The sequence below is a fragment of the Borostomias antarcticus genome (assembly GCF_949987555.1).
Source record: "Borostomias antarcticus genome assembly, chromosome: 19".
Taxonomy (NCBI): Eukaryota; Metazoa; Chordata; class Actinopteri; order Stomiiformes; family Stomiidae; genus Borostomias; species Borostomias antarcticus.
In genome coordinates this window covers 4,085,609-4,104,861 of record NC_140252.1, presented here as the reverse complement: position 1 = coordinate 4,104,861, position 19,253 = coordinate 4,085,609, and the positions used below count along the sequence as shown (strand labels likewise).

The 19,253-nt window shown below is 51.9% G+C and overlaps 4 protein-coding genes across 4 annotated transcripts; all 4 read left to right on the top strand.

Moving 5' to 3' along the window:
- Positions 1-1,687: 1,687 nt before the first annotated feature.
- Positions 1,688-17,927, top strand: LOC311321784 (histone H1.11R-like; the record flags this gene model as incomplete). Its single annotated transcript, XM_084453798.1, has 2 exons — positions 1,688-2,298; positions 17,687-17,927. The coding sequence occupies 2 exons, from the start codon at positions 1,688-1,690 to the stop codon at positions 17,925-17,927; spliced, it is 852 nt and encodes a 283-aa protein (XP_084309924.1).
- LOC311321850 (histone H2A-like) lies at positions 4,924-5,310 on the top strand (the record flags this gene model as incomplete). The annotated part of the gene is made up of 1 exon (XM_084453865.1): positions 4,924-5,310. One exon carries the CDS (start codon positions 4,924-4,926, stop codon positions 5,308-5,310), a length of 387 nt encoding a protein of 128 aa, XP_084309991.1.
- On the top strand, positions 6,167-6,577 carry LOC311321825 (histone H3.2; the record flags this gene model as incomplete). The annotated part of the gene is made up of 1 exon (XM_084453840.1): positions 6,167-6,577. The coding sequence occupies one exon, from the start codon at positions 6,167-6,169 to the stop codon at positions 6,575-6,577; it is 411 nt and encodes a 136-aa protein (XP_084309966.1).
- Positions 16,355-16,666, top strand: LOC311321906 (histone H4; the record flags this gene model as incomplete). The annotated part of the gene is made up of 1 exon (XM_084453920.1): positions 16,355-16,666. One exon carries the CDS (start codon positions 16,355-16,357, stop codon positions 16,664-16,666), a length of 312 nt encoding a protein of 103 aa, XP_084310046.1.
- Positions 17,928-19,253: the final 1,326 nt, after the last annotated feature.

Here is a 19,253-nt window from a genome sequence, read left to right as displayed (position 1 = left end):
TAGTGCGTAAGGACTAGGAATTGAGGGACCATATGACAGGCATATACATTAGGACTTGAACAAAGGATATTAAAACTAAAGTTTGTAATGAACAGTCTTTGAAGAGTGGACAGGGAGGGATGACCGTGGCCCACAGAAAGTGGCCCCAATAAGGTGTAAATCGGCACCAGACAGCTGAATCAACAGTATTGGACAGAAGGCACTGCCCTAACTTATAATAAGATGAACCATCAATCTGAAAAGCCACCTGTGACAACTGATAGAAGCAGCCTGTGACAACTGATAGAAACAGATATATTATACAACTGTTAGGCCTATGTGCGAAGGGCATCTCTCCTGCAGGACACTCACTGAGACTGTATTCTCTGTATGAGACTGTATGCTCTTGTTGAAGTAAACACCTTCTGTTGATCGCCTCTGGATTCTCGAGTTTCTACTCATGTTGTTAGCAATAGTCTAACATGGTAGGCTATAGGAGATTGATTCTTAGCAGTTCCCGCTCAGTCACTTATCTTGTTATTCCCTGTAGGCGTAAATACTGTGCTCAAGAACACAATCTTGCTTGAGATAAACATTTTTAGAAATTAAGCCACATTTATTTCATTCTGCCTTGACCACGCCTATTCACATCAGGTAGACTCGTTCAGAATCCCAAATCACACAGCCCAGAAAGAGCTAATTGCTCATATCACTCAACAATAAGCGCCTACATGTCCTTCCATGTAGGCTATAGGCCTATCTTCACTACATGGGCTGCGATAGGATCGGCTAGGCGACTGGGCTCCTGCGTTCTCTATAATTCTCATGGCACAATAGCCTAGCCACTCAAGATGCGATTCAAACATTTTTATAGCAAGGTCATCAAATTCAGTAAAAAGAAAACGACGCGTGTGTGTTGTGATGGTTGCTTGTCACTTTTTGCAATCCTATGTAACGCAGCCGGTGCGCCTCAGGTCACTTCACTGCATAGGCTACCAACCAAACGAGGACATTGCCCCAGACGAGGGGTGTAATAGGCGACAGACAGTCCAAAAAGACCAGGCGAAGTCATTCTGCAGGGAATCCAAATGTGAATCACCCAGGGAGGGCGAAAGGTAGCCTACACACACGGGCAGACACCAGCTTGATAGGGACCAGGTCTCAGCCCCAGTTTCAACGCTGTGCTTTACGCACCCCAAAAGAGACCCCGTTTAAAAACATAGGCACCGCTTCTGTGTACCCTAAATCATTTTAGCCCCTTGCCAGACAACTTGTCTCACTGGGCAACGATTTCTGTCCATAATCGCATGCACTTTTAGACATTTTAGGAGTCAAATGCCACTGGAAAGCTAGTGCGCACGGCTCCATCCGAGAGATGAACGGCGGTGTTTTTACCCGGTAGCGAATAAACAGACGAGGCCGCCGCTACCCAAACAACTTTATTTCGAACGACAAATAGGCTGCTCGCTGTCACATTCGCTTTCGGACTTGTGCTCCACTCCAACTTTGATTTTTAGCCCTTTATACACCAGGAGAAAACACAAGAGGAACATCGTTTTGGTAACCGAGAGCTCCTCGGTGGTGGAGCTGAGTCCACACGGTTCTCATGGCGCGTTTAAGGCCAACCCCTCGCAGCGTCGAGGACTCACAGTCAGCAGGACCGACATACAGTACGTGTGTGATACCGCAGAGCAAACTCAAGATAGACATGGCAGAAGTCGCCCCAGCTCCCGCAGCCGCCGCTCCGGCCAAGGCACCCAAGAAGAAGGCAGCAGCCAAGCCCAAGAAAGTGGGACCCAGCGTCGCCGAGCTTATCGTCACGGCTGTTTCCGCCTCCAAGGAGAGGAGCGGAGTCTCCCTGGCAGCGGTCAAGAAGGCACTGGCTGCCGGCGGCTACGACGTGGAGAAGAACAACTCCCGCGTCAAGATTGCCGTCAAGAGCCTCGTCACCAAGGGCACTTTGGTACAGACCAAAGGAACTGGCGCCTCCGGTTCTTTCAAGATCAACAAAGCAGCCGAGGCGAAGGTAAAGAAGCCAGCTAAGAAGCCCGCCGCCCCGAAGGTCAAGAAGGTAGCCGCCAAGAAGCCCGCTGCAGCCAAGAAGCCCCAAAAGGTCGTGGCTAAGAAGCCTGCAGCTGCCAAGAAGTCTCCCAAGAAAGCCAAGAAGCCCGCCGGTAAGAAGGTGGCAAAGAGCCCCAAAAAGGCCAAGAAGCCCGCGACACCCAAAAAAGCCCCAGCAAAGAGCCCCAAGAAGGCCGTCAAGCTCAAGGCCGTCAAGCCCAAAGCTGCCAAGGCGAAGAAGGCAGCCCCCAAGAAGAAGTAAACGTCTTTTTTCTGTCCTCTTTACCGTTACAAAGGCTCTTTTAAGAGCCACCCACCCATCCATAAAAGCGCATCTCCATGTATGGCCACCGGATTCACGCGGGCGCACATCCAACAGTAATAATTCCGATATAAAGCACTTAATCTAATGGTACTGAAAACGTGCTGTACACGCTGGTGTTTTATTATAATACACTTCCACAGCACTGGTAATGGGAGGCTATGAATTTAAACTGTAGGGTAAAACTCATTATCTGATGCATGTTCATGGTCAACTGGCGTGCACGGGGATCAGATCGACGCGTAGTTTATTCAACATTGTCTTTTTGGCGCCTGAAATGAGAGGAGTAGTGAGAGAGCGGCGGACCAGCGCAGGCCGTGGGCGCGTTCGTAAGGATCAGGACTGCGCAGTCGATGATCAGAGCTGATCGCCGCCATGCTGTGACCCTTTGCATTGTGGCTAAATTCCGTCCCGACTCGCTCCAACATGATACGTACTTTGTTGGGTTATACATTATTGAAATTACAAATTCAAATAATTAGAAAAACGGTATTTTGAGAAACGCCCATAGACATGCATGCATTCTCTAAGTCTAAAGCGACGTACAATGTTTTGAGTTGGGGTTAAGTGGCACAGCGTCAGCCATTTCTGCTTGTCATGAGGGTTTCGCCAAGACTACAGTTTTCACGCATCCCTTGGTGAGTCGTTTTTTGTTGGGCGCCAGGAGGCTTAGGCCTACGGTCAGAGCCACGCCGCCGCAGTGGGACCTGTCCTTGGTGCTGAATGCGCTCTGTGAGACCGCCATTCGAGCCTTTGGAACAGGTGTCACACAAGTGGCTGTCGGTGAAAACGGCGCTACTCCTCGCTTTGGTCTCGGGTAAGCGTGTCAGTGATCTGTGTGCTCTGTCGACGCAGTCAGGCTGTCTCACCATCACCGGTGATTTCAGCAAGGCAGTGTTACATCCTAACCCATCCTTTTTGCCGAAGGTGGTTAAGAGCTCTTACAGATCACAGGCTTTGGAGTTACGGGCGTTTTATCCTCCACCGCATGAGGACGGGGAGGATGCTCGCCTACACCGTCTGTGCCCCGTCCGTGCGTTGGCGCGGTATGTCGAGGCCACAGCGGCGGTGAGGTCCACGCCTCAGTTGCTGGTTTGCTACGGCGCTGGCAAGGTGGGGTCGCCTCTATCCAAGCAGCGCCTGTCCCGCTGGCTGTGTGAGGGCATCACCACAGCCTATAAGGCAGCGGGCTGCCCTCTGCCTGGGAGGGTCACTACAGGAGTGGCTACGTCGGTGGCCCTTTTCAGTGGGGTTAGTGTGGAGGATATATGTGCGGCGGCATCTTGGTCGACGCCGTCGCCTTTTATCCGCTACTATCTTTTGGATGTCCCGTCTGACTCGCTGGCAACATCTGTGCTGAGCACAGCTGTCAGGGGTGCGCGGCGGGACATGCAGTGATGGACTGATTGGGTGCTACTGGCCTCAGTGTTCAGTTCCATCAGGTAACCTGCCCTCAGGTTTTTCCTAGCAGGTGGATACGGCTGTTATCTCCACATCCCCTTTGTGTTATATGTGAGATTGTTGTGGTCGTAATTGACTTGTGTGAAGGACATAGTAGGCTAGAGTTACCATGCGTAACTGACGCCCTACCTAGTCTCCTTCTCAGCGCATCTCTTACCCCGCCCTTCAGTGCACTGATAGTGGCGGGTGGGTCGGGGCCTGTGTATCATGGCATTGTAAGGTTATAATGCTTGTGTTACTGTGGCGCCTTGGCCTCAGCCATGCCGGGTTTGATGTCCCGTCGGGATGTCAGGCTCAGCAGGGGTACATAGGGCATCGCTCGCTCCGCCTAAACCACAAGGAGCGAAACCTCCCTATGGGGCGAAGCTCCGTGAAATAGAACGATAGTTACCTATTGTAACTCCAGTTCTATGAGTGGAGCGTAGCCCCATAGGGCTTCGGGCCCTGCTGACCCTCATTCTAGCTCGCTGAAATATTTATATTTTGGGAGCAGTTTGATGGGTTTAGCTCTCTTTTATACAGTTTAGAGAGTAAGGCACCTGTACCTGATTGGCTGTCAGATGCGTTAAATTTTAATATTCATATTCAGTCTGCGTTGCCTTGGCAACGGGGTAAACAGCTAGGAGCGAAGCCCCCCTATGGGGCTACGCTCCACTCATAGAACTGGAGTTACAATAGGTAACTATCGTTCTTTTGTACTGACACCCACTAAAAGTCAGGCTGAAATCGACTGCAGGGGATGAGGTCATTGTATAGGTCATTGTATAATTATGCCATTTCTGACTGACTTCTGAGCTGAACCAACTAGTAGGCTACCTGACTGCCTTTTATTATTATCATCAATAATAATCTATTTTTACAGATTAGCCTTTTTTTCTTGTCTTTTTTACTGCTGCCATCTGCGCATTTTTTCTTGCGTGGATTGTTGTGCACATGCTACAACACAGGAATTTCAAGCCTCGGGGGTGCCGCTCCGATTGGATAAGACGACAACGGCCCTGTGGCCAATGGGCGCCCGTTTCTGCAAGGTATAAAAGAACGGTGTTCCGATTAGCGTAGTATCATACTGTCGTAAACCGTGAATTACTGACGTAATCAAGATGAGTGGAAGAGGCAAAACAGGAGGAAAAGCTAGGGCAAAGGCGAAGACCCGATCATCCCGCGCCGGTCTTCAGTTTCCCGTGGGCCGTGTTCACAGACTTCTGCGTAAGGGCAACTATGCCCAGCGTGTGGGAGCTGGCGCACCGGTCTACCTGGCCGCTGTGCTCGAGTACTTGACTGCTGAAATCCTGGAGTTGGCCGGCAACGCTGCCCGCGACAATAAGAAGACTCGTATCATTCCCCGTCACCTCCAGCTGGCTGTCCGCAACGACGAGGAGCTCAACAAGCTACTCGGAGGCGTGACGATTGCCCAGGGCGGCGTGCTGCCCAACATCCAGGCAGTGCTTCTCCCCAAGAAGACCGAGAAGGCTGTCAAAGCCAAGTAAAGTCGTTACTGTTAAGTCTCCCGAAAATCCCAAAGGCTCTTTTAAGAGCCACCCACTTGAATCTTTTAAAAAGCGCGTGTACTTGTACGATCCTCTAACAATGAACTTTAGCTACCGTTTCACTTCACCTGTGTGCAGCATGCCTTCCAAGTTAATGGGGTCATTCTTCACCCAGCAGTTCTTTTTATATTAAGTCATTTTACACACCGTTGTTTACTGTGATTGTAGGCTATAGGCTACAGTATTTGGGCGGGGGGGGGATTCTAGTGTTTCCCACTCACCATATTGGTGTTCAATTGGTTCTCAGAAATAACTTATGAACACAAAATACAATTTTGAGAAGACATTTGCCTTGTTTGAATGGCAGTTTCATCTTGCAGATTTGAGGGATTTTACATTTCGTGTTAATTTATTGATTATTATTTGTGTTCAGAATTTAGTGAAAATAAGGGATGCTTTCAGAAAACGTGTGTAAACAAGAGAAACTTGGTGGTGGCGGGTCACGGGTTAAATTGACATAAATTTGCCTCTAAAGCCAGGGCTCCACTGCAACGTTGTCCTTCAAATTACTTTGAAAATGATTCGTAGAAATCCCCCAAAATAATTTGAGTAGATTGAAGATAAAGGGAGCAAATACGCCCGTTGGAAGTGGAGCGAGGGAGGTGGCCCATTTGAATTTTAGGCGCGCTTGACACCAGGCTCCGTGTCCAATGGCCACCGGAGAAGGAGGCGACAGCCAATAAAGCCGCACGGAGAGGCCGTCCAATCAGCGCATGGCTGCGGGCGGCGATATAAACTTGTACATAGCCGTTTCTCGAGATAGAACTCCCAACTCGCAGAGAAGGAAAGAAGCGTCATGGCCCGAACCAAGCAAACCGCCCGTAAATCCACCGGTGGCAAAGCTCCGAGGAAGCAGCTCGCCACCAAGGCGGCTCGTAAGAGCGCACCAGCCACCGGTGGTGTGAAGAAGCCCCATCGTTACAGGCCGGGCACAGTAGCCCTGAGAGAGATCCGTCGTTACCAGAAGTCAACCGAGCTGTTGATCCGTAAATTGCCTTTCCAGCGCCTGGTGAGGGAAATCGCTCAGGACTTCAAGACCGACTTGCGCTTCCAGAGCTCTGCTGTGATGGCCCTGCAGGAGGCCAGCGAGGCATACCTGGTCGGCCTCTTCGAGGACACCAACCTGTGCGCCATCCACGCCAAGAGAGTGACCATCATGCCTAAGGACATCCAGCTGGCCCGCCGAATTCGCGGAGAGCGCGCCTAAATTGGTCTGAATTGCTTTATCATTTCAATACCCACAAAGGCTCTTTTAAGAGCCACCTCATTGTCTCTAATAATGAAGCCAATGTTTTACCATTCTACATGAGACGAAGCAATTTGCCTACCTCTATTGGCTGCAGTTGTGAATCACATTTTGGTATTTCAATGTCCAAAAACTAGGGCTGTGTCCGAAAGTCAACACTACATACTATGTAATATATACTGCGACTCATACTATTTAGTAGGCTACGTACTACACTAAAACACATATGATGGATAATTGTAGTATACTACTTGACGCCACCCAGTGGTGTCTGGCTCGCATACAACGGGTAGTTCCGACCTCGCAATCTGATTGCGAGCCGTTGTATATTCACGATATACTAAGGGCAAAGCCGCTTTACCGTTCTATATGTAACGGATAATCAACGTTGGTCATCAACGACTATGTGTGCGTTAATTAAACCACTCGAGGCCGTGTGTTAGTGATTTTATAACAGCTATGGGGCGTTGTTAGGCAATCACTATAACACACGCCTCGAGTGGTTTGTTGCTTTTATACAACGGTTGTTACAGCTATTAGTGTAAAATAAACACAGCAATGTAAAATATTAACCTTTATTCAAAACGAAGCATCATTACCTCAATTCCGCCAAGCAAAATAATTCCCCTAACAAAAGGGTTGCCAAGCAACAACAATAACTACAATGCATTGGATCAAATGGGAGGCGCATTAATATATCAGTGACCGCCAGGCCATCCCCATGCACCCCTAAGTGAAGAGCGCGTGTCTCTAGCCCCGCCGGGGTTGAGCAGTAGCTATGGAGGTATTGGTATGGAAGTTGAGGTGAGAAGCACTAGCTGTGGAGGTGTTTGTAGGGACACAAGGGCACATGCTCAAGTTACTACTGCTAGTACTATACTAATAGATTAGACACTCATTATAACTCATACGGTTTTAATGAATTAAATAGCTGAAAAAGAACAAAAGGTATTAATATGAGTTTACAGCCTGAATAAGACTGTCATACTGAATATTCTTTGAATATAAGGAAGGTAGGAAGGAAGGAATGTAGGAAGGCAGGGCCGGCCTACATGGACAATACAATGGACAATGGGCGGAAATTGAAATTTCAAGCCGCTCGCGTCAGATCGGCGGTCAGCGGACCATATCCCTCCGTCATCTTGGCGATGGAGGTGCCCAGGATGGCGATGATGGAGATGGCTGCTGCAGACTGAGCGTTCAGCACATACATCTTCACTGCGAACGCCACAGTCGCCCTGTCCTTGGCCCCAGGTAGCTACGCCTTCCTGCTGGACGCCCATGAGACCGCCCCCGGGACCAGGTGGGACGCCAGCGAGTGCTCGAGGGACGGGGTTCCCTGAGAAATATCCCTCTCCAGCCCGACCACTTGGGTGGCGTGGAGAAAGGACTTCACAGGTGCCTTCGCTGTGACAGGCTGTTCCCACGATCCCTCGATGAAGGACTCCATGCGTGGCATCGCGGGGAGCAGCCTCTTCCCCTTCTTCGCCTGCCGGTCACCGAAGTAGGAGTGGCTCCATCCAGGCAGCTCCTCCTCGACCGGCTCCGGTGGTAGGGGGATGCTGACGTAAGCCGCCGCCCTCTCCAGGATACCGGGAAACTCCCGGCGGAAGGACGGCATAAAGCTTCCGGTCACAGAGACCCTGTGCCCTCCCCCGGGACTCTCAGAGCGGTCCAACGAACCGTCAGAGTCCTCGGGTTCATACACCTGGGAGGGGGCTGGACGACCGAACCGATCGCCGACAGCGCCTCTCCCCTCCTCCTCCTCCTCCTCCTCCTCCTCGTCCTCTCCCTCAGAACCGGACTCCGAACCGGAGGCGGCCATAGAGAGTGAGTCCACGGGGGTCAGAGGAACTTCCTCAGCAAGAAACGCAGCACGATACTGCCTATCTACCAACGGCAGGAGGTAGCACGGCGCGCACGGGGGAGGCACAAGCAGACCATCCCTCGCATGCTGGGCCCCGAGGCAGACGAAGCACAAATCGTGCCGGTCCGTCTTCGGGTTGAGCTTCCGGCAGCAACACTGAGCCCTTAGAAGGGCTTTTGGTGGGGCTTGAATGTCTCCCAGTCCCGCCGCTTCCAGGTTGCTGACCGCTTTGTTTATACTTGAGGTAAATCTTCACACTCAGTCAATATTTCAGCTCGCTGAAATATTTTGGGAGCAGTTTGATGGGTTTAGCTCTCTTTTATACAGTTTAGAGAGTAAGGCACCTGTACCTGATTGGCTGTCAGATGCGTTCAATTTTTAATATTCATATTCAGTCTGCGTTGCCTTGGCAACGGGGTAAACCACTAGGAGCGAAGCCCCCCTATGGGGCGTAGCTCCGCGAAATAGAACTACCGGACGATACGTCAAGTGTCGACGTCACCGAGCAGTCAGTGATCTGTCAACAGTCATGGCGGACATCGAAGCGGTAGAAATTTGCCAAACTATATTAAAAGGTTACAGACTTTGTAGCAAAATGTGTCTGTGGGAAAAAAATATTTTATTACCCAGCTATCTTAGTTACACCAATATTGAACTATTTTGACAGCTTTGGGTGGTGTGTGTGTCGTATTTATTAAGTTTGACAAATCTACGAAGCTTATAGCTAACGTTAGCTAACTAGCCATAGCCGAAGCCGGCTCTATGCTGGTTAGATTGTCTGGTTATATTCGTTATATTTGTTATGTTGACAACGTGCTCCACTAGATCACATGGGCTTGTTAATTCTGTTTTTGATATAGTTTATAACATTAAATTATTCAAGTAAAGTGACAAGAAAGCGATCTATCATTGTCTACACACACCATTATTTACCAAAACCATAGCAACGCTATTTCCCGGTCGTACTGCTGGACTGGGATTTGCCGGATGAGTTCAATTTTTTGAACGCATACGGACGTCCACTGGAGCGGAATTTTGTCCACACCGCATCCCTCGGAGTCCTGTCGCATGCGGTCTGCGGACTCTCATAGGAAACGAATGACTTCCGGTCTTTTCAGAACCGTACCGCGGTAATTTTTCCGTAATAGTGTGAAGGCGGCTTAAGATTTGCCAACTCGAACGATGGTTTCGTGTTGTAACCCTAGTTCTATGAGTGGAGCGGAGCCCCACAGGGCTAGCTCCTATTGACTAGCGAAATCCAGCTAGCTACATTGACTGAAGAAAAAAAAAAAACATACACGCACCTGTGTCCAACCAAGTCCGGTGCACCACTGTATAAGCGGGCTACGCCCGCACATCTGCCCCTAACCGAAATTTTCAGCGAGCAGACTGAGGGGTCAGCAAGTCTGTTCCCTGTGGGGCTCCGCTCCACTCATAGAACTAGGGTTACAATACGAAACCATCGTTCTATTTCGTGGAGCTCCGCCCCACAGGGCTAGCTCCTATTGGCATAAGCGGAGCTACACGACCGCACCATACACTCTTGCTGGCCCCAGTAAGGGAAAAACCAGTCAGGACACAAGCCAGGGATCCAAGGCGAGACCATACTAACAGTTGATCCGACCCAAGCACTGGCCCCACCCCGCCACACTCAGTCTATCACAGCCGACGGCAAGGAGAGGTACGTGGGGCGAGAGCTGGACCAAAGCGGTTACTCCGTAACAAGCCCGTCCCAGCTTCACTCATAAACAGGAGCGGAACGTCACTCGACGGGCCTGCTCCTATCTTAGCTGAACCGGTAAGACCCGCGTGAGTCATGTCTGCTTTCCTAGCAGGAAAAGACCCCGCGGCTCAAACCGGTTCTCCAGTAGCGGCGAGACCTGCCGTGGTCCATTCTGACTCTTTCACAGAAGACCCGGCGACTCGAGCCGAACACCTACATGAAACATCCTGTCTAACGCTGGCTCGCACCGGCGGCTGTGTTTAGCACAGATGACGCCACAGAGACAGAGGACATGGATAAAAGGAAATAACGGACAAAAGGAGACGGGGACGACCAAGTCGCCGCCGCACAGATGTCCTCCACTGACACACCATTGAACAGGGCAACTGACGTGGCCACACCCCTTGTGGAGTGTGCCCGAACAGTACCAGGCAGAGGACGACCCGCAGTCACGTAAGACTGGGCGATGCCCTCACAGATCCAATGGGAGAGACGCTGTTTCGACAACGGAGAACCCACCTTCCCTGGGCCGTGGCAAACCAACAACTGGGGGGGGGTGCGGACCGCAGCCGTGCGCTGGACGTAACACGTCAACGCACGCACAGGACACAACAAATGCAGGCGGGCCTCTTCCTCGTTCGCATGAGGTGGAGGATAGAAGGCTCCCAGCTCCAAATCCTGTGCTCTATAGGCGCCCCGGACCACCTTCGGAACGAAAGATGGATCCGTGCGCAACACAGATTGCTCCCATCACCCGTGATGAGAAAAACTGTCAACGCCCTCAGATCACTGACCCGCTTGCCCGACGTCAGAGCAAGGAGCAGCGCGGTCTTAATCGGTAGCCACTTGAGAGACATCCGCTCCATTGGTTCGAACGGCGCTTTACATAGCGCATCCAGAACCAAGAGCAAATCCCAAGGCGGCGCCGCAGCCTTACGCACAGGGCGAAGACGGCGCGTGCCGGCCAGGAAGCGTTTAACAAGGGGATGCCCGAAAACCGTAGTTTTGGCGAACCCCTCATGGCATGCGGAAATAGCACACGCGTACACCTTGATAGTGGATGCTGCCAAACCGCCACCATGATCCATCAGGTGCTGAAGGAATTCCAAAATCGCCTCGACCGAGCATGACTCGGGAGCGAAGTCCCTTTCCTCACACCAACGCGCAAAAGCAGCCCATTTGCCAGAGTAAACCAAGGCAGTGGAAGCTGCGCGCGCGCTCTGAATTGTACAGATCACGGCCGGAGAGAGTCCCCTATCAGACAATCTCCGCCGTTCAAGAGCCAGGCCACCAGCGGCCGTCCCAAGACCGGAGGTGCGCAAATTGAGCCCTCCGCCTGGGACAGAGCGTTCGGCCAATGAGGGATGTGCCACGGTTCTACAGTAGTCATGGCCATCACTTCTGCATACCATCTCGCCCAGTGGCGGTCCGGCGCTATCAGTATTACCGATGCACCCTCTGACCGCACCCTGGCCAACAATGGTAAAATCAGCCCCATCGGCGGGAAAGCATACAGCAGCGCCCCCGGCCAGGGGCCATGCGCGAACGCATCCACGCCCAGCGGAGGCTGGTCCTGCTGTTTCAGAGAGAACCAGAGGGGACACTTCGCGTTCTCTCTCGAAGCAAAGAGATCCACCCCTGCTCTGCCGAACCGGGTCCAGAGCTGAGCCACTATCTGAGGATGTAGGCTCTACTCGTCCGGGTGAGGCCCGCCCCGAGACATCAGGTCCGCCCCGACGTTCAGACGGCCGGCAATGTGCCGCTCTGTCAGCGACCGGAGATTGACATGAGCCCATCGCCACAGCGTTACCGCCAGACGGTGAAGCGCTGGCGAGCGGACTCCCCCTTGTCGGTTGATGTAAGCTTCTGTGGTCTGGTTGTCTGACCGCACCAGCACATCGCGTCCCTGTACCAGGTGTACAAAGTGGCGCAATGCCAGTAGCACCGTCTCCAACTCCAGGAGGTTGATGTGGCGCCGTTCTCCGACGGCCCACAAACCACCTACGGCCTGGGACAGACATGTACCACCCCAGCCGCTTAGAGACGCGTCTGTGAAGACAGCGATGTGAGCTGACACCCTGCCTATTGGAACACCGTGCGCTATCACGCGCCGGTCCCTCCAATAGTCGAGGTCTGCTGACAACGACCCCGGCATCCGCACGAGGCGCCGTCTGTGCCTCACAGGGTCCAGACGAAGCCGCGCGAACCATCTCTGCACGCACCTCATGTGAAGTAGGCCCAGTGACACTACCACATGGGCGGCTGCCATGAGACCCAGAAGGCGCATGATCGACAGAACCGCGATCTTTCGAGAAGGACGGCAAACGCTGAGACTCTTCTCCAGTGTTTCCCTCCTTGAATCGGATAGCCGTGCTCTCATGGCGCTCGTGTCCAGATTGATACCTAGGTAAACAATCTGACGGGCCGGCCACAGAACGCTCTTCTCCCAGTTGACTGCAAACCCCAGGTCGGTGAGATGCCTCACCACCGTGGCGGTATGCATCAGAGCCAACAAAGGCGACGGAGCCAGTACCAGCAGGTCGTCCAGGTACGCCAGGATCCTGATGCCCTGCCGGCGTAGTGGCCTCAACGCCGCCTCCACACAATTGGAGAAGGTTCTGGGGGCGAGCGCATATCCAAACGGGAGTCTGGTATATTCGTACGCCACACCCAGGTAGGCGAAACGCAAAAACTTCCGATGCCGATGAGCTATCGGTATGTGTAAGTAAGCGTCCTTGAGGTCTATGCTGGTGCAAAAATCGCCGGGAAGGAATGCCTCCAGCATTTGTCGCACCGTAAGCATATGGAACTTCAGATTCGCCACCGTTTTGTTGAAAAGGCGGAGGTCCAAAATTGGCCTCACGCCCCCGTCTTCTTTGGCACGAGGAAGTAGCGGGAATAAAATCCCTCGTCCCTCTGGTCTGACGGGACCACAGTTACCGCTCCCTTCGCCATCAGTTCTGCAATCTCTGCTGACAGAGCGGCAGCCTGGGCGGGACGCGGTATCACTTTCTCCACTACGCCCGTGAAGGGCGGTGGTGGGCAACAAAACTGAATGAGATACCCTTCCCGTAGAACACGCTGCAACCAGCTGTCCAGGAGACATCTCTCCTGCCAGACTGTGAAGCGGTTGGAAAGAGGTTGTGCCGGAGATCGCGGGAACAGATCGAGGAACCTGCCCTATTTTTAATTTGGCCCTGACCGCCACCGGACAGCTGAGAAACTCTGCTGTCCTGGCCCAAGGCGGGCCACCCTCGAAAGGGAGCTGAAAAATCCCCATTGGGAGTTCCATGTCCCTGAACAGCGCGAGGATGAATGGCATTCCTGTCAAGAAGCACTTCATTCACAAAAAGAGGAAGTGAGTCGACACCGTCCGCATTGCTAACAAGCCGCCGTTGCTCATCCCATTGAGAGAAAACGGCGGAGTGTTGCAATGCGGGAAGCCCCGCCTTCTCATTTGCATGATCTGTCAAGGTGCCGTCTTTCGCAGACCGACTAGATGGGACATGAGAGGCGGGCAGTGATTTTGCGCCAACATCACACAAAGCAGCGGCGACTGGTGCACGTTGTGAGATGAAGTGTGGATATCAGACACCATAGGCCTGCTCCTTTTAGCTAAAGGCCGAGCGTTGGTATCACACACACTGACGGAGCGACGCCTCGGCTGCTCATGAAAATAGCTAGCCGAGGCAGTAAACATGGAAGTATTCTCACTGACCGGTGAGCGTGAAAACTCTCTACCTGTCGAACACACAGGGAGAGGCTCGAACGCTCGGCCCGAATGAACGAACGCCGTCTGGGGGTCTAGCGCATCTTTTTCGCCGCTAAACCCCGCCAGCGGTCGGTCCCGAGAAAACTCCGAACAGGGCAGTACAGCCATAGCACTTGGCCTGGGCGCACACATCCCCTCTGTTAAAAACCCAAGGCGGAGCGGTGGGCGCGCTTGAAGACGTCGGTCCGGTCCCGGCACCGTGGGCGGGGTAAGCAGGGGGATGTCGCGGGGGAGGAGCCGCGTGCGCAGTCCAGGAGCCCGGGTGAGCCGGTCCATGGGCCGTAGCGGGGCGGGACCCCGTGGCAGGTTGTTTAGCCTTGTGTGTTCGCCGGCGCTTGCTCCCAGTCGCGGCAGCATCAGCCGGAGCACGCGGACGTGCCGGCACACTGCGCTCCCCCGGAGCAGCGAGGTGGCGAGCGAGGAGGAGCCGGTCCTGCTCCTGGCTGCGACACTGCTCCAGGATGTTAGACACAGCCGCCCCAAACAACCCCTCCCTACTGACCGGTGAGTTGAGGAGGACACCCTTGTTTTCCTCGCGCAGACGAGTCAGGGAGAGCCATAGGTGGCGCTGCTGCACCACCGACGTGGCCATCACTCCACCCAGACAGGAGGCCCCAGGCGGAGGAACCAGGCACCAGGACCGCTGCAATGTCGGGTTCCAGAGGACGAGAGCCGATAGCTGCTACGTCAGTCCAGCCGGTTACCCTCGTAGCTCTGCTGAACTGGCGAAGCGGACCTCTGATGGCCAACGGCCGCTCCCATTCAGCCTCGACGAATGCCTCAAGGTCAGGCATAGCCGGCAGGAGACGAGGAGCAGGCTGAGAGGGACGCCAGTAGCAGACGGAGCTCCACAGTGGGAGCCCCGTAGTCGCAGCAGCCTCCGGGACGGAGATACCGAGGTGATGCGCGGCTCTCTCCAGCAGCCGGGGCAGGTCGCGATCGAAGGAACCCTGCCCCGGGAAGGAGGCGCCACTAGCCGTAGTGGCTTCTGACGCAGATTGACCCTCGTCTGCCTCGGAGATCTCTTCCTCATCATCCGTAGGCGCGAGGGAGGTAATCGGGGCCGCCGGTTGTTGCGGGGGCGCGCCGATGTCCTCGCCGACCAGCTGGACCAGACCTTCAGTCTCCAGCGGCGGCGGAGCGAAGAAATGCGCCCGAAGCATCCTCTCCATGGGGTCCAGGAGGGCGCAGATCTCGCAGGCGGGGGACGGAGCCAGACCCGCTCTGGCGTGCTGCGGCCCCAGATAGCGGAAGCAGAGGTGGTGTCCCACGTCGCTGTAGCGGGAGCCGCAGACACAGAAACGATCCGGCGGATCAATCGGCGCCGGCAGGGGGTCATCTAGGGACGCCGCCAGCTCCGCTTGGGTCCGCTGAGTAGACATTCTTATCTTCTTTCAGTATCAATGCGAGCTGAAAAATTCGAAGGAGCAGATGTGCGGGCGTAGCCCGCTTATACAGTGGTGCACCGGACTTGTTTGGACACAGGTGCGTGTATGTTTTTTTTTTTTCTTCAGTCAATGTAGCTAGCTGGGTTTCGCTAGCCAATAGGAGCTAGCCCTGTGGGGCGGAGCTCCACAAAATAGAACATAGGTTCACACAAATCTTCACAGGGAAGAAACCGAAAATGACGTTTGGCGCTGTGACTCAGGTATATAACCTCGGAGGGTGGGGCCTCCTGTCATGCACTGCCAGTCTGACCTATCACGACAGACGCTGTATAAAAGCTTCCGTCGTAGGGTCGCGCATGCGCATCCCATAGGTGAAACATTGAAACTAATGTTAAAAAGAGAACCTGCTGGCTTGCATACTGTTCAAACTGAAGGAAAAGTTGGCGCTCTTAAAATGAGGCTGATTCAAATCTAAGTCAGGTGCGTGGGCCCAAATGCACTGATCAAGGAAAAATAGAAGAAAAAGCCCGCACACTGACAAAAAAGAGAGGAGGCACTCAGGATACAAATAAAAAGTGATTTAATGTGACAACACACAAAAAAAGGACCGCTTCGGTCGTATCAGACCATCTTCAGCCATGAATACAAACATTTTGTTTTCCTTTTCTATCCCTATTTATCATAATCCACAAATCATGGGGAATAGGTCTTGGGCCGCATGCCGTCACGTGACTTGCAATACCGAGCTTTGGCCACTAGCCTAAGTCAAATGGCTTCATGCGCCGGTGAGCAACTTTCATTGAAATGAATAGGCAGCCATTTTCAATGCCGTCTCATCATACCTCCATGGCTCCGCCCAGCAGAAAAGAGCTCTCCCTGTGTTCAATCACATCCGCATTTTCGACATAATAGACGGGCCACGTTTCGAGAATTGAACAGTCAACTCGAAGGTTTCGTGTAGAACAATTGAAAAGAAAACCGTCAAAAAATGTCTGGCCGCGGAAAAGGAGGCAAAGGACTCGGAAAGGGAGGAGCGAAACGCCATCGCAAGGTTCTTCGTGATAACATCCAGGGCATTACCAAGCCTGCAATCCGTCGTTTGGCTCGCCGTGGCGGCGTGAAGCGTATTTCTGGTCTGATCTACGAAGAAACCCGTGGTGTGCTGAAGGTCTTTCTGGAGAACGTCATCCGTGATGCCGTTACCTACACCGAGCACGCCAAGAGAAAGACCGTCACCGCCATGGATGTCGTCTACGCTCTGAAGCGCCAAGGACGTACCCTGTACGGCTTCGGCGGATAAGCATCGTCTCACCGTTTCTTTAGTCCACCAACCCAACGGCTCTTTTAAGAGCCACCCACGTCTACAATTAAAAGCGATGGGTCCATGTTGAGTGAAACTCGGGTATTAATAGTCGAGGCTCATTAAGGTTGATTTTATTAATCGTGAGCTTGCATCTGAGGAGCTCCGAAATACTCATTGCGTTGTACACTCGCATATAACTACATTAACTACAATCCAGCTGGTTAACCGGAATGAATGGCTTGTTCGCCAACACTGTTGAAATTGTTTAATTGTAGGAAAACAGAAAAAAAAATCCCAGACTTGGGTTTGTTGCCCATCCATATCAAAATGACCTTGCAATATTCAGTATGCTGTCCATAGCCTATTTAAACAGCCTATTCAGCCTATTTAGACGACCTATGTACTGAAATCTTCCGTTTTTCTAGTCGGGCTACACTGAATTTGACTTGAACACTAGATGAATAAGTATGCAATTACAAGGATGACAGTGCACAGTACATCAAATCGATTGTTTAAACTTACATGAAACTGAAAGGTAGGGTTAGATCTTCAGTTTGAGGCAATGAGCTCCACATCGTACCATTTATTGAAGCAGATCCAGCCTCGCCGTCTTCCAGAGGCGGGAGTTTGGAAAAAGGGTGCAATAGCAAAAATTAGAGATCAATCTAGCTATAGATGGGACTATATGCTACTTCGATAACTATTGATCCCTGGAAAGATGAGGTACATATACATTGTAAAAAAAAAAAGAAAATACATATACATTGTAAAAAAAAAAAGAAAATAATTCTACTATCGCAGATTGGACAACAAAATGCACATTCGGTGACCAATTGCAGCATTTGCAGTTTGCGAGATGTACGAAAAGTAGCCAACAATCTAAATCGCCATGGAATTGCATTATTTTACAGAAAATGTGGGTGGCTCTTAAAAGAGCCTTTGGGGTAGTTTGGAGCCGTGGAAAGCAGCCGCTTTACTTGGAACTGGTGTACTTGGTCACTGCCTTGGTGCCCTCGGACACGGCGTGCTTGGCCAGCTCACCGGGGAGCAGCAGGCGCACTGCGGTCTGGATCTCCCTGGAGGTGATGGTTCTACGCTTGTTGTAGTGCGCCAGGCGAGAGGACTCTCCGGCAATGCGCTCGAAGATGTCGTTCACAAAGGAATTCATGATCCCCATGGCCTTGGAGGAAATACCAGTGTCGGGGTGGACCTGCTTCAGGACTTTGTACACGTAGATGGCGTAGCTCTCCTTCCTTGACTTTCTGCGCTTCTTACCGCCTTTGGCAGCGGTCTTGGAGACGGCTTTCTTAGAGCCCTTCTTGGGCGCGGACTTCGCAGCAGGTTCAGGCATCTCGATTCTTCGTTGCTTCACAGGAACAAATGTAAGAAGCCGTTGGTATTCATCCACTATATATGGAGGGGTATGCAAATATTTAGGCAAGGCTCCCTCTAATATCTGCGTTGAGCTCGACTCCCTCGTTTCACCTGTGACCCAAATCAATTGCACATGCCGGGACCCCCCCTCCGTCTGCCGTTTTTTTTTTTTGTAGCCTATCCATACAAACTAAGTTAGTCAACCCCCCCCCCAAAAAAAAAATGTGGGAGGGACAATCTTGCTTCATGAATCTGAGATGTACAAGTACAGTAATGAAACGCAGATATTTATTATTATTAATGATAATAGTAACAATAATAATGAATATTTTGTGTGTGCGTAAGCAAGCGGTAGCTCTAATCCAACGATGCTACAGCAGCATCTGTCACCAAGCTAGCACGACACACATCAAAAGACAGCTTTCTCAAAAGGTGAACATAATTGGACAGATTGGTTCCCTGCACACGCCCACTGCTCCTGGCAGCCCTTGGAGGAAGGATAGCATAGGATGGGTCAAAGGCTGACATTTTCACCAGGCAACCTGAGTGTGTGTGTGCGTGTGTGTATGTGCGTACGTGCGTGCGTGTGCATGTAAAGTACACATTCAACACTAGCATGTTTCTGTGTGTGCATGTGTTTGAAAAGAGTGGCAGAGAGAGGGGTTTGAATATGACCAGGGCCATGGTGCTCACCACTGTTTGGGGATATAGCTACAGTAGCCTAGTAGCTCACAATGCCAGGCAGAGGCCCGGTCTCTTGAGAATGCCGAGAACAGTGCCCAGGGTGACACAGCATTTGAGGCGGTGGCGCCAAGACTCTGGAATACTCTTCCCCAGGCCCTGAGAGAGTCATCCACTGAACTCATGTTCAAAAAACTTCTTAAGAAACAGATGTTCAGGCAGGCATCTATAACACCTTGCTGCTCGCAATGTTCTGTTTTTTCTGTTCTGTGTCGTTTTAATTTTGTCTCGTGTTGTATTGCCTTTTAATGTATTACTGTAAAGCATTCTGTGCATCAGTGCTATGAAGAGCGCTATAGAAATAAAAAGCTTACTATTTTCAGAAACTATGCCAAATTCATTTACTTTTTCCTCGACCACGCATATTCACGTCAGGTAGGCTAGTTTAGTAAAGAACAGCACAGAAGGAGTTTTGATCAATTGATCACTCATCAATAAGCACTTTCCGTGTGAAGTGTAAGGTGTAGCC